The sequence below is a fragment of the Budorcas taxicolor genome, chromosome 2 (genome assembly GCF_023091745.1).
Source record: "Budorcas taxicolor isolate Tak-1 chromosome 2, Takin1.1, whole genome shotgun sequence".
Classification (NCBI taxonomy): domain Eukaryota; kingdom Metazoa; phylum Chordata; class Mammalia; order Artiodactyla; family Bovidae; genus Budorcas; species Budorcas taxicolor.
In genome coordinates, this window is record NC_068911.1 from 41137027 (window position 1) to 41164849 (window position 27823).

At 61.2% G+C, this 27823-nt stretch overlaps 5 protein-coding genes across 6 annotated transcripts; 2 read left to right on the forward strand and 3 right to left on the reverse strand.

The window, feature by feature from the left end:
- Window positions 1-100: 100 nt before the first annotated feature.
- Window positions 101-1761, reverse strand: DNASE1L2 (deoxyribonuclease 1 like 2). The gene is made up of 7 exons (XM_052636052.1): window positions 1618-1761; window positions 1437-1525; window positions 1259-1342; window positions 1079-1179; window positions 898-1010; window positions 531-782; window positions 101-154 (listed from the first exon to the last, which is right to left on the reverse strand). Exons 1-7 carry the CDS (start codon window positions 1759-1761, stop codon window positions 101-103), a joined length of 837 nt encoding a protein of 278 aa, XP_052492012.1.
- A 1179-nt stretch (window positions 1762-2940) lies between these two features.
- Window positions 2941-12329, reverse strand: E4F1 (E4F transcription factor 1). Its single transcript, XM_052661657.1, has 14 exons — window positions 12176-12329; window positions 9737-9885; window positions 8689-8794; window positions 6156-6349; window positions 5940-6060; window positions 5677-5829; window positions 5415-5584; window positions 4888-5097; window positions 4538-4646; window positions 4213-4430; window positions 3868-4066; window positions 3652-3794; window positions 3520-3582; window positions 2941-3443 (listed from the first exon to the last, which is right to left on the reverse strand). Exons 1-14 carry the CDS (start codon window positions 12327-12329, stop codon window positions 3087-3089), a joined length of 2346 nt encoding a protein of 781 aa, XP_052517617.1. The 3' UTR covers window positions 2941-3086.
- A 6131-nt stretch (window positions 12330-18460) lies between these two features.
- Window positions 18461-21243, forward strand: PGP (phosphoglycolate phosphatase). The gene is made up of 2 exons (XM_052658436.1): window positions 18461-19106; window positions 19206-21243. Exons 1-2 carry the CDS (start codon window positions 18461-18463, stop codon window positions 19529-19531), a joined length of 972 nt encoding a protein of 323 aa, XP_052514396.1. The 3' UTR covers window positions 19532-21243.
- Window positions 21244-22442: 1199 nt separating this feature from the next.
- On the forward strand, window positions 22443-23676 carry BRICD5 (BRICHOS domain containing 5). Its single transcript, XM_052658758.1, has 5 exons — window positions 22443-22580; window positions 22773-22928; window positions 23010-23111; window positions 23326-23479; window positions 23582-23676. The coding sequence occupies exons 1-5, from the start codon at window positions 22443-22445 to the stop codon at window positions 23674-23676; spliced, it is 645 nt and encodes a 214-aa protein (XP_052514718.1).
- On the reverse strand, window positions 23646-27402 carry MLST8 (MTOR associated protein, LST8 homolog). Of its 2 annotated transcripts, none has more exons than XM_052658747.1 (9): window positions 27360-27402; window positions 26637-26839; window positions 26457-26505; window positions 26215-26377; window positions 25838-25913; window positions 25600-25752; window positions 24642-24766; window positions 24335-24498; window positions 23646-24244 (listed from the first exon to the last, which is right to left on the reverse strand). In XM_052658747.1, exons 2-9 carry the CDS (start codon window positions 26763-26765, stop codon window positions 24126-24128), a joined length of 978 nt encoding a protein of 325 aa, XP_052514707.1. In that variant the 5' UTR covers window positions 26766-26839; window positions 27360-27402; the 3' UTR covers window positions 23646-24125. The 2 variants fall into 2 exon arrangements, with proteins under 2 accessions (XP_052514707.1, XP_052514699.1); XM_052658739.1 differs by having other exon boundaries at window positions 26457-26508.
- Window positions 27403-27823: the final 421 nt, after the last annotated feature.

Below are 27823 nucleotides of genomic sequence, written 5' to 3' on the forward strand. Positions count from 1 at the left end.
CTCGCTGGGGGTTGGCTGGCCACGCTGGAGGAGATCTGTGGGGCTTGCTCCTTGTGGCCAGAGTCTGCAGGCAGTATGCCCCAGCCAGGCCCCAGGGCTGTCAGTGGGACTTGAGGGTCACCTCCACAGGAAAATGGTCACTGATGGTCAGGGCCTGGAGGGAGAAGGGGCCAAGCCTCAGACCCTGGTGAGCAGCCAGGCCCTCAAGCACCACCCCGGAAAACTGCCCCCCATCCAGGAAGGGGCCCACTGGGTGTCCAAACAAACCGATGCATCTGGGGGGAGGTGTTGACGTATACGCCAGGTGTGGCCTGTGGGTGGGCTGGGAGCACAGTCTCAGGACCCCACTCCAGGGACGAAAGAGCTTCCTGCACTGCCACCCCAGGTTTGTTCCATTTGGCCAGACCTGAACCTCTAAGGGCCTTTTCTAGAAACGCTCGTGCAAGGAGGGGAGTGCCTGATCCCCTGAGGTTGGGATCCGGGTCCAGCACTGCCCTCGCCCCCTGCCCCGCCCCGGCCCCAGCACTTGCCTGAGTCTGGTCCAGGCCGAATTCCTCCTGGAAGTCGTGCACGGTGGCTGACTGATGCTTCAGGCTCTTGCGCAGGTGGGAGCCGCAGACCACGATGCGGTCGTAAGCGCAGTCCGAGTTGCCCACCGTGGTGTCGGCGCTGTCCGGGATGAGCCACTTGAAGACCTCGCTGCTGCGCAGGCGGATGGCCGGCCAGTCCTGCGCCCTCACGTATTTGCAGTCGGCGTTGAAGTCGCCCAGAAACAGGATGTCCTGCGGGGCACGGCCGGAGCCGGGTCTGAGACTCTGTGGCCAACCCAGGAGCACGACTCCCTCCCGGGTGGGGTCGTGGGGGCAAGGCGGGGCCCTGCGGACGCGGGGCGCTTACGTCGGTCCCCCACTTGTCGATCACGTCCAGGTACACGTCGTAGAGCGCGTCGATCTCGGCCACGGCGTGGTGCGGAGCCGCGTGCAGCGGAATCAACACGAACTCCTTGGCGGCTGCAGGAGGAGCTGGGTGTCAGGGGCCGGCGGAGGGGAGGGGCTGCGGGGGCGGGGCGGGGCCTCACCGGAGCCGGGCGCCGAGAACTTGACCACGAACGGCTCCCGGCTGAAGGCGTCCTCGGCGTCCGGATACTGGTACGTGTCCACGACCGACACCGTGTCCTTCCTGGGGGAAGGGGGTAAAGGACGGGTGGGCGACGTGAGGGGGACCCCCGCTCCGCACGCCCCGCGGCCCCTCCCCTCACCTGTAGACAAACAGGTACATTTCCTTATACTGGTCCCGACCCAGGGGCTCACTGCTCACGAAGCTGTACTCGTGCTTGGACACGCTGCGGAGATAGGATTCGGGTCGGGGGTCAAGGCATCGCTCCGATGCCTGGGGTCTGGGCCGGGGGTTCCCACACTGGGCCCTGCCTGCCGCACCTGTTGATCTGCTCTATGAGAGCGGACACGGCGCTCAAGTCGGGGTCTCGGACCTCCTGCACGAGCATGACGTCATAGCCAGCCAGGATCTGGGGGAGGAGCCAGCAGGTGCAGGGTCAGGCGCCCCGCAGATCAGCCCGAGGAGCCCAGCCGGGACCCCGCCACAGGCCCCCAGCCTTACTTGCGCGATGACGCCGCCGCAGCCCGGGTCCGACACTTTGCTGTCTCCGAAGCTCTGGATGTTGAAAGCTCCAATGCGCAGCGCCTGGGCTCTGGCAGCCTCCAACGCCCAGAGCGCGGCCAGTAAGGTCAGGGGCCCGCCCATGGGCGGTCTTAGAGGGACAGACACGGCCAGGTGTGAGCGCAGACCTGGAGTGGGACACACCAGCCCACTCTTCATCTTGTCCCTGTGAGCTGGGGCAGGCAGGTTCTGCTGCCTACAGTCCGCCGGCAGGAAGGCATCTCCACCGGGTGCTGCTTTCCAGGTCTCCCCAGGGTGCTGCTGGGCTCACAGCCTTGTCCATTCTCCTCCTCCATGGGGAAACTGAGGCCCAAATATTGGGAGTCCATTCCCATCCAGCCCCCGCTCAGCACTCCCACACTGCACTCACCTGAGGGGCGTGGATAGACTCAGGATCTGCGTCCCAGTAGAGGTCTGAGGTTCAGGCTAGGGGTGTGTCTGTGGCATGAGACAGACTGCAAGGGCTGGTGCAACAGCAGCGCTGGTGCCCGGGCTCCAGGGGTATTTGTAGCCCTGGCCCAGGGAGGGGCCAGACTGCCTGTGTCCCGCCCCCTCCATGAAGCTGGTGGCTGTACTCCTGGTTCTCACCTCTTATTCTACAGAGGACTGCCCCCCCACACACAGGGGGAGGTGGGGACAGGGAGGCAGGACATCCACCCTGAGACTGATCTGGGGCCCCCACATCAGAACAGGGGTTTAGATGGCTCTGCCAGCCCAAGAGCTGCATCGGGACTGGAAAAGAGGGCCAGCCATGCCCACGGTCCAGGGCTTCCTCTTGTCCCCACCCCCGAGAAACTAGGTCACCCAGAATCTCCTTCAAGCTGCATCCCCGCAGGGAAACTAAGGCCACCCAATCAGGAAAGACCAGCCCTGTTTACAGCCCCGCATCTTCTGCTGCTTCTCCATGTCATCACTTCAGGGATAAAGCCAAGACTCCTGGCTCTCCCGGCCTCATTCCCCAGCAAGCAGCATCCCCACCCACCCACTTTGACGGGCCACAGGAAGTGGGGGTCACGGCTCCAGCTGAGCAGGGCAGAGGCAAGAGGCTGCCTGTCCACATGCCAGTGACACCCACACATCGCCAAGGTGCCGCCAGCCCCACGGGAACCCTGGGTGGACTGGCCAGGCACCAGAGCCTTGAGGGTGGCCTGGGCAGGCAGGGACTGCCCTGGGGGGAACTGCCAGACACCAGCCCCTAAGGCTGCTAATGCCACAACATCACAAGCGGTGGATTTTCACATTTTATTGTAAAGCAACCAAAAACTCTATTTACACTCCCGCATCGCCTCTCAAAGTCTTGAGTTCTAAGCCCCTCTTGCCTGTACTCAGCCAGGCAAGTACGGGCAGGGAACCCAAGGTCCTCAGCTCCTGCCCCAGACCGGCCCGCCAGCCCCTGCAGGTGCCCGTGCTTAGACAATGACCGTCTGCACCTCAAGCTGGCCCTCCGGGGAGGCGATAACTAGCTCGCCAGCATGCTCCAGGATCTCAATGTCCTCGGACGAAACCATGGTCACAGTGGCCTGCTCGGCGCCACTGGTGCCCGAGCGGGCCGTGAGCACAGTGCCCTCGCTGATGGCCGAGGCCAGCGTCATGGCCACCTGCTCCGTCAGGCTTTCGGGGGTGGCGATGGTGATGGTGTCGGCGGCGGCCGCCTCCGGGCCCAGCCGCGCCTCCTGGTCCATGGTCACGTTCTGCACAATGATCTGGTGCCCAGCGCTGGCCTGGTGCACTATCTGCTGCACCACCTTCATGATGTGACTGTCCACCTGTGGCGGCCCACGGCTCAGCCCGAGTCCGAGGAGCATGCCAGGCTGCCCCTCCACCCGTCCCCCAGCCCCTCACCTCCGTCTGGGTGCCCTCGATGATCTCTGTGGCTTCGCTGGTCTCTGCATCATCTGCGGTGGCCTGGATGGGGGTCAGAGGTCAGCCCTGCCCTCCCCAGGCCTCACCCCAGCCCGGCGGGCCCCCGCCCACCTCAATGATGTACTCCTGCGTGTCGGCTACCACGGATGAGAACTCAACCAACACAGTGTGTGGGTCGTCGGTCAGGACGGCGGCGGCCGCAGTGGGGCTCTCCTCGGACACCAGCAGCTCCTCCACCTCTAGCAGGCAGCCCCCTGTGGCGGGGAACTCAGTCAGTGCTGGTTGTGGGCATCCCCCCAAACCCCGCCTGCCAGCTCCCGGCCCTACCTTTGGTCCGCAGGTGCCGGTTGAGCGTGCCATGCTCGGCGAAGCCACGGCCACACTTGTAGCACTTGAAAGGCTTCTCGCCTGTGTGGTGCCGCACGTGCCGCACCAGCGAGCCCTTCTCCCGGAAGCCGCGGCTGCAGAACGGGCACACATGCGGCTTCTCCTCCAGGTGTGTCCGGAAATGCACCTGCTGGGCATTCTGCGGAGACCGCCCCCCATCAGGGCTGGCCTGGCCTTGGCTCAGCCAGTCCCCTCTGAGGGCCCAGGCCAGGGCGAGGGGGCAGGGAACCAGGGACAGAGCGGGCTCAGGGAGCGGACAGCCATGGGCAGGGGGCCAGGACCCACCTTGGTCTTGTAGCGCTTGCCGCACTCAGGACAGGGATAGGGCCGCTCATCTGAGTGGACGCGCCGGTGGCCACGGACGTGGGCGATGGTCTTGTAGAGCTTCCCGCAGTCGCCACAGCGGAAGCGGCGCTCGTGCACGTGGACCTCCTGGTGCTTCTTGAGCAGGTAGGCCTTGGGGAAGGCCTTGCCACACTGCGGGCACATGAAGGGCCTCGGCCCTGCGGCCATGCTCCACGTCAGGCTGGGACCATCACCCAAGGGCCCCACCCTAGCCACTGGCCACCCTGCGCCCGCAGCTGTCCAGGACAGTCACCCCGCCACCCACCTGCATGGCCTCTTTTGTGGGCCTCCAAGGTGGCTGCCGTTGGGAAGGTCTCACTGCACTGAGGGCACGGGTGGGTCCTGGGCACAGACAAGGCCTCGCCAGCCACCTGCTGGGGGACCACAGCACCCCTCCAGCACCCATGGCTGCACCCCATCAGCAGGGCCGGAGCCACACCGAGGCACCCCCACCCTGGGAGGTGGTAAGCAGTTCAGGGGACGAGTCACTGCACACGGTGAGGAGCTTCCCACCACCAGGACGGCCAGGGAGCCAGCAGTGGCCGGGCTAGCGTGTGACTTGGCACCCTAGGTCCAGCCCCCCTAGAAGAAGCCCACCGTGGGGCAGGGACCTACTGTCTCCGCCTGCTCCACCTCTAGCAGCGGCAGTTCCGGGGCAGCGTCTCCTGGCGACTGGGGATTGGACACGGTGGGGGTGGCTGGCCCCAAGGTCCCCTCCTCCCCTGGGGCCCGCTCGAGGACAATGCCGGAGTTCTGCATGGCTTGGTGCAGAAGGTTCTCTCGGCCACCCTCACTGGAGCAGGGAAGCTCCTGGGGGCCGGTGGGCTGCAGGGGAGGCAGAGGGAGGGGGCTGGCCAGGCAGTCCAGCACTCGGCACCTCCTGCCAGCTCCACGGAGGGCCACCCCAGGGCCCCATGCACACCTAGCGCCTTCACTTGGGGAGGCTCCCCGCACCTGCCCTGGCCCCCAGCCCACTCCCCCTCACCCCTCCCTGCCACAACCTTGGTCTCTCATCTCCCTTCCCCTGCAACCAGACCGAGTGCCAGGAAGGCAGGCCCAGGTCAGTCCCATTCCTAGCGGAGCTGGTGCCCAGAACAGGGCCCGGACTGAGCAGACAAGGGCTGCCCCTGACCTGCCCCCACCTCCGGGGCGAGGGCCTTCATGCCCAGGGGAAGCTCTTGCATCTGGACGTGGACTTCATGGATGACGGTGCCCTTGGCATCTGTCACCAGGTGAATCACCGGCGACGTCTCCATGGGCTCACCTGCCACCGACGACGGGGTGACAGCCCCCACAGTGGAGGCACCGGACCCTTTAAGGCAGAATCAGGAGAGCCCATGAGGACACATGGAGCAGGGTGTACCGAGGGCAACCAGGGCCGGCCGCAGAGGCCCCCAGGCTGACCTGCGGGCACGTCCTCTTTGCCGACGACCACGTCTTTGCTCATGCTGAAGCGGATTTTCTCTGTACACGGGGTGAGAGACTTCAGGTGCCGGGTCAGTGCCCCCGACTCCCGGAAGCTCTTCCCACACTTGGCACACTTATAGGGGCGCTCGTCTGCGGAGAGAGCGGTGTCAGCCCCGGCCTCACATCTCCAGGAGTCAGGGGCCACAAAGCCCAGGAGCCGAGCCCCCGGGGCCAGCGGCAGCGAGCTGAGGCCGGCTCACCTGTGTGCCTCCGGTGATGCCGGATGAGCGAGCCTTTGGTCCGGAAGGAGGCCCCACACAGTTTGCATTCGTGGTCCTTGCGGCTGCTGTGCGTGATCATGTGGGCCTTGAGGATACTGCCCTGTGCGGGAGGGGCGGCAAGGCTCAGGCACCACTCAGAGAGGGAGGGGCCGGAGGCCCAGCTCCCCACTGGCGCCCGTGGCCCCGGGGCCTCACCGTCTTGAAGGTCTTGTGGCAAAGCATGCACACGTAGCGGCCATCCTTGTTCACCAGCAGTTTGACCTGGGTCTGCTCGCCCTCCGCAGCGATCCCGGGCCCCCGCCGGCTGGGGCTGCCTGGGCCCTCGGCCACCTCACTGTCCCCCGGCTCCGCCTCTGAGGCCACGATGACCTCTTTGATGTGTCCGCCTCCTGAGGAGAGGGAGAGTGCCCTGAGCCCCGCGATCCACCAGCCCTGCCGCCCTCGGATGGAGCCTGAGGACCCTGCTGGGGTCAGGGGGTTCGTCTCAACTGACTCCAGCCCAGCACACGTCACCTGCTTGGCCAGAAGGGATGGCAGGAAGGGATGCTCAGACTCCATGGGGCAGCCCAGAGGAGCTCCAGGCCTCTGGAACACAGTTAGCCAAGATGTGAACACAGATGCCCTGCCCCCAGCAAAGAGGCATACAGGACAAGACATGCACAGGCTTCCTGCTGTCCCCAAGAGCAGCCGAGCACCAGTGCAGAGGCAGTGGACAGGCCAGCCTGCCTCCCTGGTTCCTGCTAACGTGAAGAGGAAACACCCCTGAGACTGCCCACCAGCATGGGTTTCAAGGCAGGTGGGCCAGGGACCCGCCTGGAGAGTGATCACTCCGGACACACCTGGGACAGTCAGGGCAAGGAAGCTGGGCCTTTGCAGTTGGGCCTTTCAGCTCTCGTGGGTGTTGAAGAAATATGACAATGTTCAAAACTAAGCTGTAAACATACTTCACCATTTCTGCTCAGGAAGATGACGTGTGGAAAACGGCTATGAAGCCGCTTCTTAGAAACCATCTCACTCAGGCCGGCGTTGTGTTTTGACAAGCCATTCTTCCAAAACAGAACGGAAGCTCCGTGACTCAGAAACAATTAGGGCATCTGGCACTCCTGCGGGGCTGACAGCCTCCCTCCACCCCAGAGGCGAATTCCTAAAAGAACAGGGCCTTCCGCCAGGCTCAGACCTGAGTCTGAGTGTCACACAGCAGATGGAAGGGTTGGAGAAGGGCAATCGTGGTTGCCCTGGGGCCAGAGATGAAAAGCAAGTTTGGTCCCAAGGAAGAGGCAGGGGACCTGGAGTGAGTATCTGAAACCTGTGTGGTCCCCGTGAACCGTGCGCCGGTCCTGCGAGGGCTGGGAACCATCCTAGGATGATGCCAGCAGCTGGCGGTTCAGGACTCTGGCCTGGGCTCCAGATCACTGAGCCAGGGGGACATCTGGGCCACCCAGGACGTCTGCAGAAGGGAAACTCCCGGGGGCAAGAGAGGCAGAGGGTGCCCAGAGAGGAGCCCCTGGAGTGTAGGGTGGGCCAGCTGGAGGCTGGGTGGCAGGCAGGGCTTCCAGGGTGCCAGAGCCTGGAGGTGCTACCTGAATCTAGGGCATGCGTTTCCCCACATGACACCCTCCCACCCAGAAACCAAATGCCACATCAGGGCTGGAGCACAGCCCTGCCCCACACGTCCACACTCCTGTCCTGGAGAAGTGGCAGGCAACCGTCCTCGTCCACAGGAATGTTGGGGGAAAGGCGGCATGGAAACAGGGACAGGTCCCACGGCCTCCCTGGAGAGAGGGAGGCTGCCTGCTCTGAGGTCCCCGTCCCCCAGGCCACCTCCACCCCTCTTCCTGCCCCAGCTGGTCCCCAGGGCCTCCCAAGGCCAAGTTCTCCTTATCACCCAAACCTTCCTGTCCAGCTACCGACTCGCGTACCTTCCACAGCCCCTGCCCATTTCCTTCCCCACCTCCAGTGGCATCAGGCCAACCCAGCCTCTCTGCTGCCACGCTCACACCCAGCCACCGGGCCCCTCAGGCTGCCCTTTGAATGGCCCAGTGGCACGCTCCCTGTCCCCTGTAAAGGAGCACGTGACCCCACCCAGACCTCCCAATGGCCCCTCCCCTCCTGCACATCAATGAGACACTTCGGCTTTAAAAAAGCCATCAAAGAGCGTGACTTGGCGTTGCACGCTCTTAACAGCCAAAGCCATGTGGGAATCAGGGTGGGAACTGCTGGAGGGAAGAAGCGCCAGGGAGGTGACGGCCAGGGTCAGGCAGCAGGTTGGGGCTGAGCCAGGGTGCCCACGCACACCCCAGCCTGACCCTCCAGAGCTGACGGTGGGTCAGGAGCAGGCACCGGGGCCGGGGTGAGGGCTGGCAGAAAAGTGGGGAAGATTCTGGAAGGACCAGGGCAGAGAGTCTGGGGACACAGCAGGGGAGAGCAGCCAGCTCGTGGTCTGTGCACAAAGCGAAGCTGCCCCAAGGCCCAGCATTCCCTCGGGGCTGCCAGTCTCTGGCTCCCCTTTCAGGGCAGGGCGGGGCCTGGTACGAAAAGCTCGCTCCTCCGGCAGGCCCTACCCTGAGAAGGCGCACACAGGGCCCAAGCCCCTCCTCAGCCAGGCCCCGCTCCCAGGACAACAGACGTGCATGGGCAGCAGAGGTCCCAGCCCTGCCCACAGACGACCACTGGATCAGTGCTGAGAAAGCCGCGCGTGGACAGCCACGGTGGGGCCAGACCGGCTTACCAACTATGTCAGGCGAGTGGTTGATGTCTCCTGCGAGTGTGGCTGCCTCCACCACGATGTGGGCCACGGTGATGGGCTCCTCTGAGCCGGCCGCTCCTGGCGCCACCTGCCATGGAACGGAGGGATGGAGGAGACCCGTCTTCAGGCTCTAGGGCTCAGGTGTGCGTCCACCTGGGGGCTCGCATCTCCCCTGCAGAGCACTGCTACCAGTCTGCTCCCAGCCTGAACCCCTCACCCCGGGCCCAGAGGTCAGCCCCATCACTCCAATGCCTCCGGCCAATGAGGGCTCCACGCAAAGCCCTGAGCAGCCCGGGAAGGACTCCAGGATGAAGTGACCAGAAGCTCCAGCAGAGCCTCTACAGAGAGGAACGGAGGACTCCCACCCACCGGCCCAGCCAGTAGGTCAGGAGAAAGGGCCCCCAGAGGAAAGGGGCTGGGGACCCTCCCGAAGAAGACACCCCGGGGAGGGGTAGGAAAGACCACAGGGCAGAGCAAGACGACTCTGGGCCCCGTCCTCGGGCCCTCCCAGGGTGACCGGAGGCACTGACTTCTCTCGGACTGTCCTCGCCCACTCCGGTAGGCTTAGGATGTCAAAAGCGCCCAGCCCACGAGGGTGCCATGGACCTCGTAAGACTGTGCACAGCTCCAGTACACATGGCGTGCAAACAAAGGTGGCCGTTTTCACAACAGAGCCACACTTCATTTGTGGGATCCCCAGAAACCACATGTATAGGCTAGGAGGGCAGACAGAAGGACAAAAGCCATCGTGATGTCCCTGAGTCAGGATGGGCCTCAAGGAAGGAGGGACCCCAGGCCCCAAAGCGCGGGCTCCACACAGAGGCTGCTGAGCAGGCCAGTATCCCAGGCCGACCAGGGGAGCCCAGAGCACCCCCAAGCCACGACCGGATGCCACCCTCTGCCCGCCCTCATGTCACAGGGACCCAGCTGCATGGGTGTGTCCTGCCACGCCACCACCTCCTCATCCTGCTCTCAGATGAGGGGCAGGGACGTGTGTGCACACCTGTGTGTGATGGTGGGGGGGGCTCACCTCCCGACCCAGCAGCGCAGCCGCCGGGGTGGCGGGCAGGGCCTCCTGAGGCGCCCGCTGGCAGGCCTTCTGGAGCTTGTGCTGAACGAAGTTCTCCAGGGCGGTGAACTCTGCCTGGCAGCGGCCGCATCTGTGTACGTCATCCTCATCTGCAAGGTGCCCATGATCATGGGGACTGGGGGGGTTCCAGTCCTAGGCACACCCATCCAGGGGTGGCATTAGAACAGGGGCCCGCCCCAGGGAGAGTTGCATATGGGAGGAGGCAGCCCTGACCATCCACTTGGGCATCAGGGTCCAAAGCCCCTACTTCAGAGAAGAGGGCAGAGAGGCCCAGGGAGCAACTGGGAAGCAGGGGGATTCAGCCATGCAGGTTTGGGAACGGGGGAGGACCCGGGGTTCACATGTGCCCTCGGGCACCTCAGCAGCCATGTCTGGGTCTGTTTCATCATCTGTAAAATCGGCCTACTTGGTGTGTGTGCAACTCCAGCTGAGAGGCCAGCACCCGGCAAACACGGGACAGATGAGGCGCCCTGACCCACACCCAGTCTTTTCTCACTCTGACCTGATGCTTCACTGGTTCCAAGCGGGCAACACCTCCCTACCCTGGTGAAGACGCCTAAGGGGTGCTTCCCAGAGGGGCTCCACACTCCAGGGCCAGGGGCCATTGCCCCTGAGCCGCTCACCATTGAGGCTTACCAGCCAGTCCCCGCCCCAGGTTCTGCAGGAGGACTTCTGGCTCACTGAGTTCCCTACAGTGTGCCAGGCACCTCCCTGGGCATATCACCCAATCAAACCAGCACCCTGAAGAAATGGAAATGACTATTCCCACTCCAGAAAAACAACTTGAGATCAAGGCTACCCTGCTGTTGAGTGTTGGGGCCAGAACCTAAACTTGAAGGTCTACCCCAGACACCCTGCTGTTTGCACCACAGGATGAGAGATGTTCCTTCTGCTTTTGTAAGAGTCTATCCATTCCCACCGCCTCATGTGCAATCCCACTTCAAGGTCAAACCCAGGCTGGAGCACAGAAGGAGCCCAGATGATGCCTACTGGATTAATGAACAAAGGGCCAAACCACAGCTGAGACTCACCCACAGAAGGCCACCTGGCAAGGGCGGTCACCCCTCAGATGGCACACAGTCACCGGCCAAGCACTGAGGTGCCTCCACCCTCCTAATCCTCCCAGCCCACTCACCGAGTCTGACTCGGCACCAGCGTGTTGCCATTAAAGGAATCCTCGCCGCAGAGGGGAAACACTCCCAGCCCTGTAACCCTGAGAGAAAGCCCTGGGCAAGCCCAGCAGGGCACAGCAACCTCCAAAGAGACCCCTTGGTAGGTGGTACTGCCCCTATGCAAGCTGGAATAAGAAGGAGCAAGGAAAGACGTACCGAGAATACAAACCCTGTGGGAACAAAGACCACCATCCCAGGATCACCAGCCAACCCCTGCCTGCCTGGCCCAGTCTAGAGTCTCCTGGGACAGGCTCAGAGGGCAGAGACCAGAATTCTGGCTCCAAAAGTCATCAGCGCCCTTGTGAATGCAGCCCTCAAAGGTCCCCAGAACTGCTCTCAGAGATGCACATGCATGCTCTCCTTTGAGTCTCACGACCATCCTACCAGAGACAGAGCCCCAGAAGTTAAGGGAGTGTGTTGAGGGGTCACACAATCCTGGCATCCAAATAATACGTGGTATTAAATAACTGGGTGACCTGGTCACTTTCACATCTTTGAAGCTCAATTTTCCTCATCCACGAAATGGGAATAACAACAATAACAATAATGGCATCCAGGGCTGGCTTGAGAATGAAAAAGGCTGAGGCAGGATGAGTGCTCCGTACATTATCGTCAACACCGGTGTCTCCATTCTGTAAGCGGAAATGGAGGCTCAGAGAGGTATGTGGTCACCTGCGCAAGATCAAACAGCCAGAACGTGGCAGGTCTGGGGCTGGGCGGCCTGCACCTTTGCAGCACTGGGCTCTGCCACCTCCCTGTGGGTGCGGGAGACCCGAGGCCCCGCCCACCCGGAGCCTCAGCCACACCCCGGCCAGGGCCCTGGTGGCCTGTCAGGTGAGGTGGGAGGGGGCGCAGAGGAGGGCCGGGCCCTGTCTAGACGCGGAGACAGCGGAGCCGGCAGGCGGTGGAGCCTATTGCCAAAGTCTCCACGGACAGCCCGTGTGGCTTGGACATCAGTGAATATCCGCGGTGGGCGCTGGAGCCCACACCGGTGGTGATCGGCGCCCCGCAGGGTGAGGCCCGAGGGCCTGAGGAAACCAGAGGGCTCGTGGAAATCTCTGAGGCGTCCCGCGGAGACCCACGAGGTCTGCAGGGAAGCTGGCCCGGGAGGGTGTGTCGCGCCCGCAGCTCAGGCCGTCGGGGCCTCCACCAGCCACGCTGAGCCGCCCCCACCCCGGCCGCGCCCGGCCCCGTGCGGCCCTGTTACCTTCCTCGCTGAAGGGCGCCGGGAGGCCGAGAAAGCCACCAGGGGCCAAGGCCGCCGCCGCCGCGACCCCGCCCTCGCCCGCTTCCCGCCCGGCTTCGGCCCGGGCTTCTGCCGTATGCGCGGCCGTCACCCGCACTGCCATCGCGCCCTCCATGTCGCAACGCGCCGCAGGAAGATGGCGGATTTACGACCGTGTCGTCATAACAACGGGCCGCGCCAAGGCGAGCGAGCGAGAAGAGAGTAGGACGACGGGGCGGGGCGAGGGCGGGTTTGACGGGCAGGCGGCGGGGCGCCTTCCGAGGGTGTGGCCTGGAGGCGCAGAGGCGGGACCAAGCGTTGAGACATAACATCGGGCGGAGCTGCGGGGAGAGGTGTGATTAGGGTGCAGAGGACTGACAGGCGGGGGGCGGAGCCAAGGGGCGAGAGGGGCGGGGCCACGCCTGAGAATTGAAATGCTGGGGCTGCCGTGCACAAGCGGCATTTAGGCACTAGAGCCTGAGGAGACGGACAGGTCCCCTGGCGGCGCCTCCTGCTCGGCCCTGAGCGCGTTCAGCTGCCGGGATTCGAGCTCTAGAGGGCCGCTGCCGGGACACTGCCCCAGATCGGACCGGTAGAGTGGTGCTCGCTGCCCGCCTCTGACCCCCTCGGATGGCAGAGCCTCCCTTACTGGTTGACACAGTCCAAGGACAAAACCCGAATTGAGGATGGCTTCACTAACTCTTTCATTCTTTTGTATAGTTTTCAAGTTGTGATAAGTACACATAAAATTTACCGTTAGTGACAGTGCCTTCACAATGTTGTACAACTATCACCACATGTAGTTCCAGAACGTTGTCTTTATTCCAAAAGAAAATCTGTACCCACTGGCAGTCACCCCTCATTGTCCCCTCCCTCAACCCCTAGCAAACCTCTTTCTCTGTGGATTTGCATTTTCTTGACATTTCGTATAATCAGAATTTTACATATGGTAATGTTTTGCATCCCGTGTCCTTTACTTGGGAGAAGGCAACGGCACCCCACTCCAGTGCTCTTGCCTGGAAAATCCCATGGATGGGGGAGCCCGGTGGGCTGCAGCCCATGGGATTTCGAAGAGTCGGACACAACTGAGCGACTTCGCTTTCACTTTTCACCTTCATGCACTGGAGAAGGAAATGGCAACCCACTCCACTGTTCTTGCCTGGACTGAAGCGACTTAGCAGCAGCAGTAGCAGCAGCAGTCCTTTACTTAGCATGATGTTTTTGAGGTTCACTCAGGTTGTAGCATACAGCAGTACTTCGTTTCTTTTGATGGGTGAATAATATTCCATTATATGAATAGACCAATTTTCCCTTTGCCTATTTGGGTTGTTTCTACCTTTTCTATGATTGTAAATGGTGCCGCTATGAACATGAGCATACAAATTTTTTAAATTCTTTTTAAGGTAGTATTTAAGTAGTTTTTTGAAGCTAAGTGTTTTACAGGATTTTCTCATTGAAGATACCAATCATCCCCATTTTGAAGATGAAGAAACTTCAAGAACTGATGGAACACTTGCCCAAGTGCTGGCCAGAGGTCTGTCCAGAGTCTGGGGCTAGAAAGTCAGAGGGTGTGCTCTCTCAGCTTAGTTATTCTCCGTGGCTCAGCTCAGTGCTGGAGACTCAGGTGAGTCAGACCCCATCCCTCCAGAATGGACAGTCTCTGGGGGAAACCAAGCAGGGATACAAGAGCCCGGGCAGAGAGTGGGCAGCTCTGCCCCAGGAAGGGCACCAGCAGAGACATCCCCATTCTGAGGCTGCCCAGCGCAGGAACCCAGGACCCTTCTGCACCTGGCAGGAGCTGGGATGTGTGAGACACAGGTTAGATCCCCAGAGGTCAGGCCAGGGTAACAATGGGGCTGCTTTCTGCAAGGGGTTTGCTCACCATTGCAGGGGTTTAAGCAGAGGGAGTGACAGTGTTTCAGAAGGATCCTTCTGACAAGCTGGGCAAGGAAGAAAGACAGTCTCTGAGAGGGACAAACAGGAGGAGGAGCAGGTGGGTGCTTCTGCTGCAGGAGGCATCTGGGAAGCACCTGAGAAGAAAGGACCAGGACACCTCTCTTGAGGATGTTCTTGGGAGTGATGGGAGAGCCAGCAGCAGAGAGGTAGAGGGAAACCCCCAGAGAAATGGAATGGGGGCAGACTTCAAAGACAGAGCACAGCCTGGGTGTGGGTGGACAGGAGGAGGAGGTAGCCCAGAGGAGACCGACAGCCTGCCCTGCTCTGTGCTCCAGAACCTGTGTGACAGAGTTCTCAGCAACAGGCCAGGGCTCTTGCCTAGTTACTCTCTAGGGGTCAGAAAAGGGAATCCCGATCCGGTAAGCTCTGGGCCCCACTTCAGCTGAAGCCTAGGCAGACAACAGACACAGGAGTTGATAGGCCTGAAGTCCCTGGAAGGCAGAGTGGCCAGGGCAGTCCCTTCCCCAAAGTCTCCCTTCCCCCAGGTGGCCTCCTCTCCCACCCTGCCCTCACATGGGCTCCAGCTGCACACTGTGTGTTTGACTGTTGACACCAGCCTATCTATGGCCAGAGCCTGACAAAAACTCCATCACCCTCCAAAGTGAAAGTGAAAGTATTCGTTGCTAAGTCCTGTCTGACTCTTTGCAATCCCATGCACTGTAGCCCACCAGGCTCCTCTGTCCATGGAATTCTCCAGGCAAGAATACTTGAATGGGTTGCCATTTCCTTCTCCAGGGGATCTTCCTGACCTAGGGATTGATCCTGCATCTCCTATATTGGCAGACAGATCTTTTTCCGAGAGCCACCAGGGAAACCCATTACCCTCTGTGATGGTGGCTAATCTCCAGTCCTCGGATGTACTTATATTTACTCAACCAATCCCACGTTGAGAAGTATTTAAGTTGCATTCTCCCCCCGCCTTTTTTTTTTTTGCCACTTCAGTCCTTTTTCTTTGTTTTAAAGAGTTTTTGTTTGTTTTGTTTTGGCCGCAGGTGCATACTGTGGGATCTTGCTCCCCAACCAGGGATTAAACCCACACCCTTGGCAACGAAGTCTTGTAGTTTTAACCGCTGGACTGCCAGGGAATTCCCTTCAGTCCTTTTTCAATGGCTTCCCTCCCCCCCTTTTTTTTTGCTTAGCTCATTAGAAAGGAGAACATCTGTGAAAACACAGATTTAATGGCTATTGGTAGTTTCAAATATAATTTAGATCATTTATTTACTTTTGGCTATGCTGGGTCTTCATTTATGCATGCAGACTTTCTCTAGTTGCAAAGAGCCGGGATTACTCTCTAGCAGCAGTGTGCAGGCGTCTCATTGTGGTGGCTTCGCTTGTTGCAGAGCACGGGCTCCATGGTGCAGGGGCTTCCATAGTTGCGGCTCTCAGGCCCTAGAGCGTGGGCCTTAGTTGTGGCATGTGGGCTTAGTTGCCCCGCAGCATGTGGAATCATCCTGGACCAGGGATCAAACCTGTTTCCTGCATTGGCAGGCGGATTCCTAACTACTGGGCCACCAGGGAAGTTCTCTAATACAATTTAAATGCATGGACTGCTATGAAGATTACTGTATGTCCTTGAACCATCTAAGTCCATGCCCCACTCTGCTTGTGGTCCAGCTTCCTCACTTGGGAGGACCCTGGCACTGTCCATTGGCAGGTATACACTGAGCACCTACTGTGTGTCAGGGACACAAAGCCATCATGCTGTGCACCTCTCCCATCCAGACGTATCGCCACTCTTCCAGGGACAGTCCTCCCCAGTAAAGGGTGCCATCCCTTCCAGCCTCCTTCAGGGCCTTGTCCATAACCATCCCCTCTCTTGATACTGGCCATTCCACCTCTCCTGCCATGCCAACTCAGACCCTACAACCTACAGGGGATGTTAAAGCAGAGCTCAGCTTTGGGGTCAACTGAGTTTAATCCCAACTTTGCACTGTCCAGTTGGTGACTGTCTGTGGCTCACGTTCCTCATCTATAAATGGGGACATTAATCATCCCCGCCTCTGGGAGTTGTCCTGTGATTCTGACAAGGTAGTGCAGCGCTCAGTGCCTAGATACTTACTGACTGCCAGTAAACCAAGGCAGCCAGCAAGTACTGCGCCAGCCAGCCCTGGCGAGACCGAGCGGTGTCTCCCACTCCTGCCAGTGAGCCACACACACTGCCTCTGGGTGGCAAAGCGGGATTTGTGACCTCCTGTCAAATCAATTCTTCCCATGGCCAGATCCACCAATGAAACTTAACGGGAAGACACAGAAGGAAGGTGCTAGTGGGTACTAGCTACTCCTAGCTAGTGGGTACACCAGGCAGGAACACTGTATACCATGCCCTTACGGCCCATGGTCCCTGTCCTCTAGCGGTTCCCAGACCAGCCAAGACCAAACAACAGGCCATAGGGGAACAAGCAGGGCCTTAAGGGTACTGAGGTTACTGGCTTTACCTCATGGGTTTAGGGGTGAGGCGGGCCCCAGAGTAGACTTTATGGAGATTAGGGACCCAAGAGAGGAGCAGAGATTTGACACACTAGGAGTTGGAGGTCTGGATCGCCTGGCACAGGGTAAGTGCTTGGGAAGCTGGGACCTGCTGGTCTGCTCCCTGGCCCTCGTGAAAGTAATGAGAAAACTACACCTACTGTATGAACTGGCAATTCCACGTCTAAGTGTCTACCCAAGAGAAATGAGGGCCTATGTCTGGAAATGAACATGTAGGAAGAACCTTCATAGCGGCATTACTTACAATGGCCCCAAACTGGAAGCCACCCAAATGCCCATCAAGTGAGGAACAGGGGAGTAAATTCTTACAATGACCCATGTGGCAATTTAAAAAAACAAAAAAAAAACACTGAGAAGAATGGATTTCATTGATACTATGTTGATCCATTAAAAGGAATAACCAGGAGTACACAGGGCAAGCTCCTGCAAAATAGTCCAGGACAGGCAAAGGAGGCTGTGACTCACTCTTTGGTGACAGAAGTCAGAAAAGCAACTGGAGGGGTAACCTCTAGGGACACCTAGCGACTTGAGAAAACTTTCTGGAGTGATGGAAATATTCTATACCTTGATCTTGGCTGTTTACACAGGCCTGTTCAGTTGCCCAGTTGTGTCCAACTCTTTAAAATCCTATGAGGCTGCACACTTAAGATTTATGCACTTTATGTTTTGTGTGTGTCCGACTCTGCAACCTCATGGACTGCAGCACGCCAGGTTTCCCTGTCCTTCACTATGTCCCAGAGTTTGCTCAAATTCATGTCCATTGAATCGGTGATACCACCTAACCATCTCATCTTTTGTCGCCCCCTTCTCGTCCTGCCCTCAATTTTTCCCAGCACCAGAGTCTTTTCCAATGAATCAGCTCTTCTCATCAGGTGGCCAAACTTTTGGATCATCAGCTTCAGCAACAGTCCTTCCAATGAATATTCAGGATTGATCTGTATGTTTTACGCCTCCATAAAAGTTAGTAATACGTAGTAATGATGAGAGCGACCAGTTACTGAGTGCTGTATTCTAGGCACTAACGTCCTTCTCTTAGACCCTGATCCCACTGCCCTGTAAATTATTCGTCCACATGACCACCAAGCACAGGGAAAGCGGTTTTGCAAAGGCCTGGAAACGCCTTTCCAGAACGCAAGGCTTGTTAGGAAGGAGCCTGGGCCTGCCTCTCAGGAAAGGCCATAATCGGCCAATGCGCAGACACTGCGTCCACGGCGCAGGGAACCTCCCAGCGCCGACCCAGCAAAGGTGCGGACGTGACTCCGGCCCAAAGGGGAGAGCGGACCCCTCCCGCCGCAATCCCGCGGAGCGCGCAGCCTGCAAGATCGGAGACAAGCCAGCCATTCACAGCCGGCCCGGCGCGGGGGTCACTCGATTCAGGGCCTCCGTCACCTAGGCTGACCAAGCGCCTCCAATGGGCGAGCTGTCCCGCAGCAGCCAATGAACAGCAGCCTTACGTTCTGCGCCGGCGCTCCGGTTCCTCGGCCGAATTTCCGCAGGGAGCGCTCCACGCAGAATGCCGGTTGGCTCCCAGCCAGCCAATCATCGCAGCGCCTAGGGCGCTCCAGCCAATGGCCACCCGCCTGCCCGCGGCGGACCGTGACGGTTGGCCCGGCGCTCCCGCAGCCCTCGGGAAGCGGGGGCCGATTGGCGCAGGCGGGGCCCAATGGGCCGCACGCGCGAGGCGCGGGGCCTATGAGCGCGCCGGGGGCGGGGCGGGCCCGGCAGCAGGCGGCTGCGAGGAAGAGCGGGCGGCCGGTGGCGGCGGCGGCGGCGGCGGCGGCGGCGGCGGCCGGTGGCGGAGGCGGGCGGCGGAGGCGGGCGGCCATGGCGGAGGCGGAGGCGGAGGCCGGCGGCGACGACGGCCGCTGCGTGCGGCTGAACGCCGAGCGGGCCCAGGCGCTGCTGGCCGACGTGGACACGCTGCTGTTCGACTGCGACGGCGTGCTGTGGCGCGGCGAGACGGCGGTGCCCGGTGCGCCCGAGACCCTGACGGCGCTGCGGGCCCGCGGCAAGCGCCTCGGCTTCATCACCAACAACAGCAGCAAGACCCGCGAGGCCTACGCTGAAAAGCTGCGGTGCCTGGGCTTCGGCGGCCCGGCGGGGCCCGACGCTGGCCGCGAGGTCTTCGGCACGGCCTACTGCACCGCGCTCTACCTGCGCCAGCGCCTGGCCGGCCCGCCGGCCCCCAAGGCCTACGTGCTGGGCAGCGTGGCCCTGGCCGCCGAGCTGGAGGCCGTGGGCGTCTCCTGCGTGGGCGTGGGCCCCGAGCCGCTGCGGGGCGACGGCCCCGGCGACTGGCTGGACGCGCCCCTGGAGCCCGATGTGCGCGCCGTCGTGGTGGGCTTCGATCCGCACTTCAGCTACATGAAGCTCACCAAGGCCGTGCGCTACCTGCAACAGCCCGACTGCCTGCTTGTGGGCACCAACATGGACAACCGACTCCCCCTGGAGAACGGCCGCTTCATCGCGGGTCCGTGCGCCCCGGGTGGAGGGAGGCTGGAGGGCGGGCAGCGAGCCCCTCCCGGCCTCTGACCCCCGGCACGCGTCCCCTCCCTCTCCACCCCCGCAGGTACCGGCTGTCTGGTCCGAGCCGTGGAGATGGCCGCCCAGCGCCAAGCCGACATCATAGGGAAGCCCAGCCGCTTCATCTTCGACTGCGTGTCCCAGGAGTACGGCATCCACCCAGAGCGCACCGTCATGGTGGGCGACCGCCTGGACACAGACATCCTCCTGGGCGTGACCTGTGGTCTGAAGACCATCCTCACCCTCACGGGCGTCTCCAGTCTGCGAGACGTGAAAAGTAATCAGGAAAGTGACTGCATGGCTAAGAAGAAAATGGTCCCTGACTTCTATGTTGACAGCATAGCCGACCTTTTGCCTGCCCTTCAAGGTTAAAGATTTAGTGTCTTTAATCTCCAGAATAAAAAAGAAAATTGAAAATCACTTACCCAAATTAGTAGGTGGGGCTTCAGCATCGCTCAGCTAGGTGGCTTCAAGTTTGCTTACTTGGAGTTAAGCAGAGGCGCTAGTTGTTAACCTTGTAAGTAAATGTTTGGGGCGCGACTTTGTTTACAGATAATTACATTTTAAAATGCACTTTTAAGCTTGGAGGGCATTGTGGGGATCCTGGGCCTTAGGTGCCAGTGGGCCTTGCTGTTGGGTTCAGTGTGTGTCCAGGATTCAGGTAACCTCAGGGCCTACTGGTGAGACTGAGGTGGGTCTAGGGGAGTCATGTATTTATTGAAAGTTTCAGGAATCAGTGGGGAGGAGGAACTGATCATTTCCACTGTTGTGAGCAACTTGTGCAAACCAAGCCAGGGCCCCATCGGTGTGGTCCTCAGAGGAACCTGCTGCCGCCTCAGGTCTTCACCGGCAGGGTGGAAGTGAAGGAAGGGGCTGCTCTCGGGTGGAGCCTCCCTGTCCATGGGGTCTGGGGTGCTGCCCTCACCACCCCACACTTCCTTCAAAACCACTCCGATGTCACAACTGAGTGTCTGTTCCGTTTTAGAGACGAGGGCTGCCACCCACATGCAGTCGTGCATTTCTGTAAACTCAGCCCGGCTGAGCCTGGTCCTTTCCAAACGTGCATGTAAACCCAGGTGGTCTGGACAGCCTGTTGCTTGGCGAGCAGCCAGGAAGGCATGAATGCCGTCGTTGAACTCAGGGCTGCCGTTCAGGGAGCTCAGAGCAGCATTGGTACCAAAAGTTTTTGTTTTTTAGCTTTCTAACAATTTTGTCAGGTGGTGGACTTGAAGCGTAAGCGTATGATTAATAGCTGTGCTCTGTCTTATAGGGAAAATCCCACTGAAGAAATCTGCGGGCCCGATAGCCAGCAGTTGGGCCAAAGGCATGTGCTGGCCAAAGAATGCTTATCACCCAAGGCTCCCTCTGGGTAGGGGAGGAAAGAGGTGTCCCCCAAAACAGGAATTGAATCTCTTCCTGTCTTCCCAGACACTTGGTAGGGATAGGTGTCATATGCCAGGGGTCCCTGAGGCCATGTGTTTTGACCCTGAGGTACCTTGTCATTTGCCAGTGGGAGAACTGGCTGGGTCCACTGACTAGCCAAGGGTTCTTGGCAGAGGGCCGTGGCCTTTTCTGCCTGCTCCCTGAGTTGCTGACCTTTGAGGATGGGCCACTGGCTGCACTTGTAGGGGAGTGCCTGGGAAGCTGTTCCTTTTGGCCGACTACTTCCTGGTGCCTCGCCACACACCCAGCAGCTTCTGCTCAGAGCCCATGGTTCTCTCCTAGCCTCAAGATCACCTTGCTCCTTCACCCACCCTCTCAAAGAGTTCTCAGAGCAATAAAGCGTGTCCTGAGCCTTGGCTCCTCCCAGGCCTCAGCGTCTGGGGTTCAGACTCTGCCGGGGGCGACGTGAGGGCAGCGGCACCTGTGAGCTTGGTGGTGCTGAGGTTGGCTCTGCGAGGTCGGCTCAAGGTGGGTCTGGATGTTGAGCAGGCCTGTCAGGGCGTTGTCACCCACACCAGGAGCGTGCGGCAGCCGGCGACACCTCCCTCTTGCCTGGGCAGCGGCCCAGGAGCCTGTGCATCCTATCCCCCCACCCCTGTTGCACTGTGTGAACCCAAAGGTGTATTAAACTCTCGACTGAAGCTGACTCGTGTTCCTTACTCTCGCCTGGACAGCAACCTCTGCGTGGAGGGTACAGCTGTCTCGCCACAGCCGGATGGCCAGGGAGCGGGAGGGGGTACCCTCAGGACAAGGCCATTCTGGGACTCCAATTCAATTTGGGACTCTGAGCACAGAAACTCCGCCCTGTTTGAGGCCCACTACAGAGAGGCGGGTTCTGAAGAATGAGGAAAAACAAGAAATAACCAGAGAAGGAAGAGATCATGGGGTGAAGCTGGTGAAGGACACGCACTTCCTGAAACCTGCCAGTGCTGGGAGCTACTGGGTTTTGGGATCCATAGCCCAAAGCGGCTGGAAACGCATGGCACCGGTCAGTTAGGGACAGCCATGCTGGGCCAGGCAGGGGTCTGTGGGCACGAGGCTGGCCTCACCATCCTGCAGTATGCAGGCAATCCAGGAGGCTGCCCCTCCAGCAGTGGAACCTCCTAGAAGCTGCCCTGGTCTTGGGCAGGCACCTGCATGCTGCCTTGCATTGGTGGGGACTGGGAAGCAGCTGGGGTGCATGGGAGGAAAGGGAAGTGGCAGAGTCCTATGAAACAGCCACTTGCTGATGGCCCGCTGTATGCCAGGCCCCGTGCCCAGAGTGTAGAGGTAACCTGAGAGACTGGGGACAGGCATCTACAGGAAAATGAAATCAGCCCCCAGCCAGACTTTGTATTATAAAGTCCTGGGCAACCTGGGCTGCCCTCTGCGCCAGCCACTGGGTCTCCACTTCCACAACGGCTCTTGCGCTGCCAGGCCCATGTGCGCTCTGGTCTGCGCAGACCAGGCATCAGGAGAGCCAGGCAGCGATGAGCAGCCCCTCCAGGCGTCTCTGACCGGGATATCAGGTGGCTGGGCTGGGGAGGAAGCAGGGGGGTCAGACGGGGAGGGGGCCAGAAGGACTGGCTCATCAGAGGTGTCCTGAGGTTTCCCAGCCTACTCGGGAGCAGCAGACAATCCCGCATTGTCCCCTGGCTGCAGCATGGGGCAGGGGAGCCACTGGGCCCAGCACCCCACACCTGCGAGGGTGAGCGCTTCCCCCACTCACACCCTCTTGGGGACAGAGGCCCAGGGCTGCCTGGCAGGGCAGGAAGAGCATCTGTCTCCTGAACTTCCTCAGCCTCTACCTCCCCTGAAGCAGCCCACTGCCTGGCCTCCACTCTGGGCCCTACTGACTCCGATGTGCCTCCAGGTGGAGACCAAGCCCTGCCACGGGCGCTGGAGAGCTCCTGGCCTGCTGCTGCTGCTGCTGCTGGCGCTGGCCACCGCCGCTGCTGTGGTTGGAGGGCTCCTTGGTTTCAGCCACAGCCCTCCTCAGGTGAGGCCCTTCTCAGGACCCAGGCAGAGGCTCAGACAGTCGGGAGGAGGAGGAGACCAGCCCTCCAGTGGGGCCAGGGCAGGGAGCAGACATCAGAAACCCAGAGGAGTGGTGGGTCAGAGCCCTGCAGCTGGGCTGGGGGTGTGTTGAGGCAGCCCCAGCCTGGCCAGCGACCTCCCGCCTCCCACTCAGGCCCCTCTGCAGACGCTCCGCATGAGCCTCCCGAGCCCAGGCATGCCCCGGTCCAACCAAACCGAGCAGGTGGATGTGGCTCAGAACGTGGCAACCATCTGGGTGACTCCAGCCCAGAGCAACCGCAGCTGGGCAGTGCTACTCGACGGGCAGAGCGTGAGTGGACTGGCAGGGCGGGGTGCGGGGGCTGGGGGGGGGCGGTTCAGGTGGCCCTGCCTCACCTGCCTGCCTGCCCAGGGCTGCGTCTGTTACCGGCCCTCAGAGCACCGGGCCTGCTTCCTGCGCCTGATGGAACCCCGAGACCGTGAGACTCTGCAGCTGCTGGTGAACATCTCTCAGGTGAGGAGCCTCCGGCCAGGGGCCGGACAAAGGGTCCTGTGTGCAGCCTGGGCCCAGGGCGGGCTGGGGCTCCAGTTTCAGGGGAACAGAAGCTCTGTCTTCCTGTGGACGAGGGTGCTGACAAGAGCCGGGGCAGGGCTGGTACGCCACCAGCATGTCCTGGGGTGCATGGGCCCCACCCCACCAGAAGCAGCGCGAGCATCCTTCTCCGCAGCTCCAAGCAACACAAAGCCCCAGCCAGGACACCCACTACGCCCAGGAGCTGCTGGCAGTGCTTGGGAGCCAAGAGGTGGACCCTGCCCAGGTCGGGGCTCCCGTGCAGCACCTTTGTGCCAAGACTCCCATTTACTGGGCCCGACGTGCAGAGGGTAAGTTGGGGCAGGCTGTGCGGAGGGGCCTGGGCTCCCTTAGGACAGTCTGGGGACGGAGTGGGAAGGGTCCTTTGGGGTTCACAGAGACCCCTCCTCCAGGGCCCCAGAGGCAGCGGCTGATCTACCTATGTATCGACATCTGCTTCCCGAGCAACATCTGTGTGTCCGTCTGCTTTTATTACCTCCCGGACTGAGCCCGCAGCCTGGTCCCACAGGCCGGTCACCTGGCCGACCCTGTCACCAGTCCACAGAGGGCGGACAGGGATAATAAACCACTCCACCTGGCTGTGACGGTATTCTCTGTGGCCTTGGGGACGCAAAACAGGGCTGGTGGGGGGGGGGGGGGCGGCTGAGGAGGCCCCAGCTGGGGGTAAGCGCCAGCCTTGGACGCCCTTGGTGGCTCTACGTCCCATGGGTCAAGAGTTTCTGAAGGAATGAGCCCTGCTGCGTTCACATAAGCAGCCAGGGCTGAGAAAGTCCCGGAGTGGACTGGCCTGGCCGGGGGGGCCAGGGTCACTCAGTCCAATCCGGCGAGCCTCGGATGAAGCAGCCAGCCCATGGGTGTCACGTTAACGTGGGCAGCTGGACAGACACACCCGGCTGGTGCCGCCTGGACGGCTGCCTGCAGTGCCCAGGAACAAGGCTAGCCCAGCACACTGTCATTGAAGGCCAAGCACACGACGGCTTTCTGGTGGCCGCCGTACTCTCTCTTGATCTCGCCTGTCTCCACGCACCAGAGCCGGGCCAGGTTGTCAGAGGAAGCTGCAGGGAGGGAGGGAGAGCACGGATGGGGTTCGGGGAGCAGCCCCGGGCCGGGCCAGTGGGGGCGGGGGGCAGGGCAGCGGGGCCCACCGGTGACGATGTACTGCGAGTCCCCTGAGAAGGCACAACCCCACATCCAGCCCCGAGATGATTCTCCGGGGTTGCTGCTCTTGATGCTCAGCTCCGTCATCAGGGAGAAGTTGGACGTCCTCCAGATCTTGCATGTCTGGTCAGCCGAGCAGGTGGCGAGGAGCCTGGGGGCGGGGGTGAGCGCGGCAGGGATGCCATCAGCAGCCGCTCCCATCCCGCACTCCTGTGCTGTCCTCCAAGCAGACCCCAAAGCATCAGGCCCCCAGCCCCAGGCACACCACCTCCTGCCCCCCAGCCCTGCACATACGTGGAGTCGGGGCTGAAGCGGCACTGCAGGGCATAGCGGGTGTGCGCCGGGATCTTGGTCTTGGGGATGAGCTGTGTCACCTCATCGCCAATGCCTCCGGTCAGGTTCCAGACATAGCAGTTCCCCTGCCGGGGAGGAGAGAAGTCACAGGAGGCCGGGGCCTCCAGTCTGATGGGTCGGGGAGGATACCCAGCAGCAAGACCTAGATCCAGGGGCTGCCACCCAGCACTGCGGCTACGCACAAGGACCTGGGGGCCGGGGATACGTGACAAGGAGCACCTGGGAGACCCGGCCCTGAGCAAGGGCCACACCTGATGGGCTGAGGGCAGGAGGTCATGCCTGGCCTTCCTGAAGGATGCGCCTGGCCAACAGGAATGTGCAGAACAAGACGGGATGAGGGCAGCCAGACACAGGGAACTGCAGGGCAAAGGCTTGGGAGTGGACAGTTTGGAGGTGTCGAGGGATAACTGATTCGCTGAGATCAAATGGACGTTAAAGGGAGAAAAGGAGGCTGGATAGGAGTCCAGGGGTCAGATGGCAGGGTCCTGAGGCCCTGGTAAGGAGCCCGGGGCATCTCAGTGTTAACCCAGGAGAAGGAGGTGGTCAGGCTGCTCCTGCTGAAGGATGCTCTGCATTGGGACAGGGAGATGTCACAGGGGAAGGAAGTCAGAGAGGCTCCAGCCACTGTCAGGAGAGAGGAGGGAAACTGGGACCAGGAGAGAGGGAAGTGGACAACTGGAAAGAATGGAGGTGGAGAGGCCCTGTCTGCCGCATGGGCCATGACCGGCGGCGAGAGGCTGCATCGGGCGTGACCCCCAGGGTTCTGGCTCTGAGGGCTAGGTCAGAGCTGGAGCCCCGGCTGGGGAAGCAGGACTCGGGAGGAGAGGGGAGAGGCCACCTACAGGAACAGGGTTCTAAAGAACAGGGCACCGAACTGCACCCTCTCCCCGGGACTCACAGTGCTATTGACAGCAGCCATGTAGCTGGCGTCTGGGTCGATGTGGGCGGATGTGATGGAGACCTCTGGCTCCGGGATCAGCTGCTCATTGTGGTCGGTTTTCAAGTCCCAGATGTGGATGGCGCCACTTTGGTCACCCACGATGAGCTCCGCCTGAGGAGGTGCCGGGGAGGTGAGGCCGGGCAGCACCCCTGCCCTCCAGAGCCCCAGGGTGCCCAGCCCCAGGCGGCCCCCTCACCTGGTTGGGGTGCAGGCACACACAGTTAATCGGCGCATTCACCTGGAAGATTCGCTGACACTGCAGGTTCCGGGACCTTCGAGATGGGGGGACACACCCCGTCCGTGGTGCGTGGCCGTCGGTGCCCCCCTCCTCCCCGAGAGACCCTTTCCTTTGCTCTTTGGTACAGCTCATTCCAGACCCCTCTGTGGGATCAGGCTAGGGATCTGCTCGGGGTGGGGGTGGGGGGGGTCTTTGTGGGTCTGCCTCCCTGCCCTACCTGCTTTCCTCACCTGCCTTCAAGAAGTCACCTGCATAGACAGTCTCCTGGGCTGGCCCTCACCCTACCCACCTGGGCAGCAAGCTGCTCCCCACCCACCCACCCCCCACGCCCACACCTGAGGTCCCAGATGCGGGCGGTGCAGTCCTCCCCGCCCGTGTACATCCAGCGCCCGTCCTCGTGGAAGCCCACCGACGCGACGTTCTTGTTCACCCCATCGTAACTGATGATGGGGTTGGGGTTATTGGAGTTGAGGTCATACATGCGAATGTGCTGGTAACCTAGGAGCAGAGGCCAAACAAGTGAGGCTGTGCCGACGGACCTAGGAGAAATCAGGGGTTGGGGTGGAGGGCAGGGTACCTGCAGCTGCAATCATGGTGCGGTCGGGTGTGATCTCCAGCGCGTTCACCTGCTGGGTCTGTTAAGGAGGGTGACCAACAGGGGCCTCCGAGGCCTCCACTCCGGCGGGTTCAGGGCCGCGTCCTTCCCACCGGGCATCCTGTCCGGCACCACCCGCCCCATCGCCCCAGCGGAGGATACGGAGTCCTGGTGCTGCACAGTTCGCGTACAGATCCCGCTGTGGGCCTGCCAGAACCGCACCGTGTGGTCATAGCCTGCAGTGGCCAAGATGACGGGGTCACTGCCCACTGTGCCTGGAGACGTATTCATGGTGTGGCTGCCGGAAGGGTTCCGACCGACACAGGGCACTAGGTCTGACCCGCAGGGGCCAGAGATCAAAGCATCTAGAGCAGAGATAGGGAGTGCAGTGTTTAGATAATACCCTACGTCCTAAGTACGTTACAGCAGATTACTCGGTGCTGGGGAATAATGAAATCATCCCCATTTTAGACACGGAGAAAACCGAGGCGCGGAGAGGTTCAGGGCAACCGGCAAGGGACAGCTCCGCGCTCCGAGCCGCGGCCTCCGTCCCCCGCCCCGAGAGCCGCCGCCGGAAAGCCCTCCCACCAGCGGCCTGCAGGGGGCAGTCGCGCCGCGGGCGCCGCGGTACCGCAGGGGCGGGCCGCGCATGCGCAGCGCTGCACACTGGCCGGCGAGCGAAGCCTGAGCGCGGCGACCGCGCGTGCGTAGTGGGCCTGCGGCGGGCCCTGTGGGGCGGCGTGGGGGAGGTCCCTGGCTGGACCCTCGAGCTTCCCTGCGCTCCGCCGACCGCCCTGACTCTGTCCCGCGGAGCCAGCGCCCCCCGGGCGCGCTCTCCCGGCCCCTCGATATCGCCTTCCAGCCCTCGTCCCGCGCCCCCCGTACCTCTCAGGCGGCTCCGCGCTCCGCCGCGGCCCAGGACGGCTAGCGGAGCCGGAGCAGGTCGATAAAGGCAGAGCATCGAGTTATCGATGGGCTAGTAGGGCGACACCAAGGGGCGCGAGGGAAGGGGGTGGCGGGGACGAGACTGAAGCCCTGGGGTAGAAGACTCCTGTCTCCTGGGAAGAAGCGGTACAGGCCCCGAGACGAAAGCACCGACCCCAGCCTTTTCCCCTCTCGGGGACCCCACCCTCCCGAGAGCGGTTCCCTAGGCCGGGTGGTACCATCCACCCCCCACCCCCCATCCGTCTGGTGCCCACTAGGATTCCCAGGTAATTTACAGGACATCCAGTTGCATTTGATTTCAGGTAAGCAACGTGTTTTGTTGAGTACAGCCTAAATATTGTACGGGATATACTTATACTAAAAAGTTCTACGTTGCTTGCGTGAAATTCAAGTGTGGTTAGGTG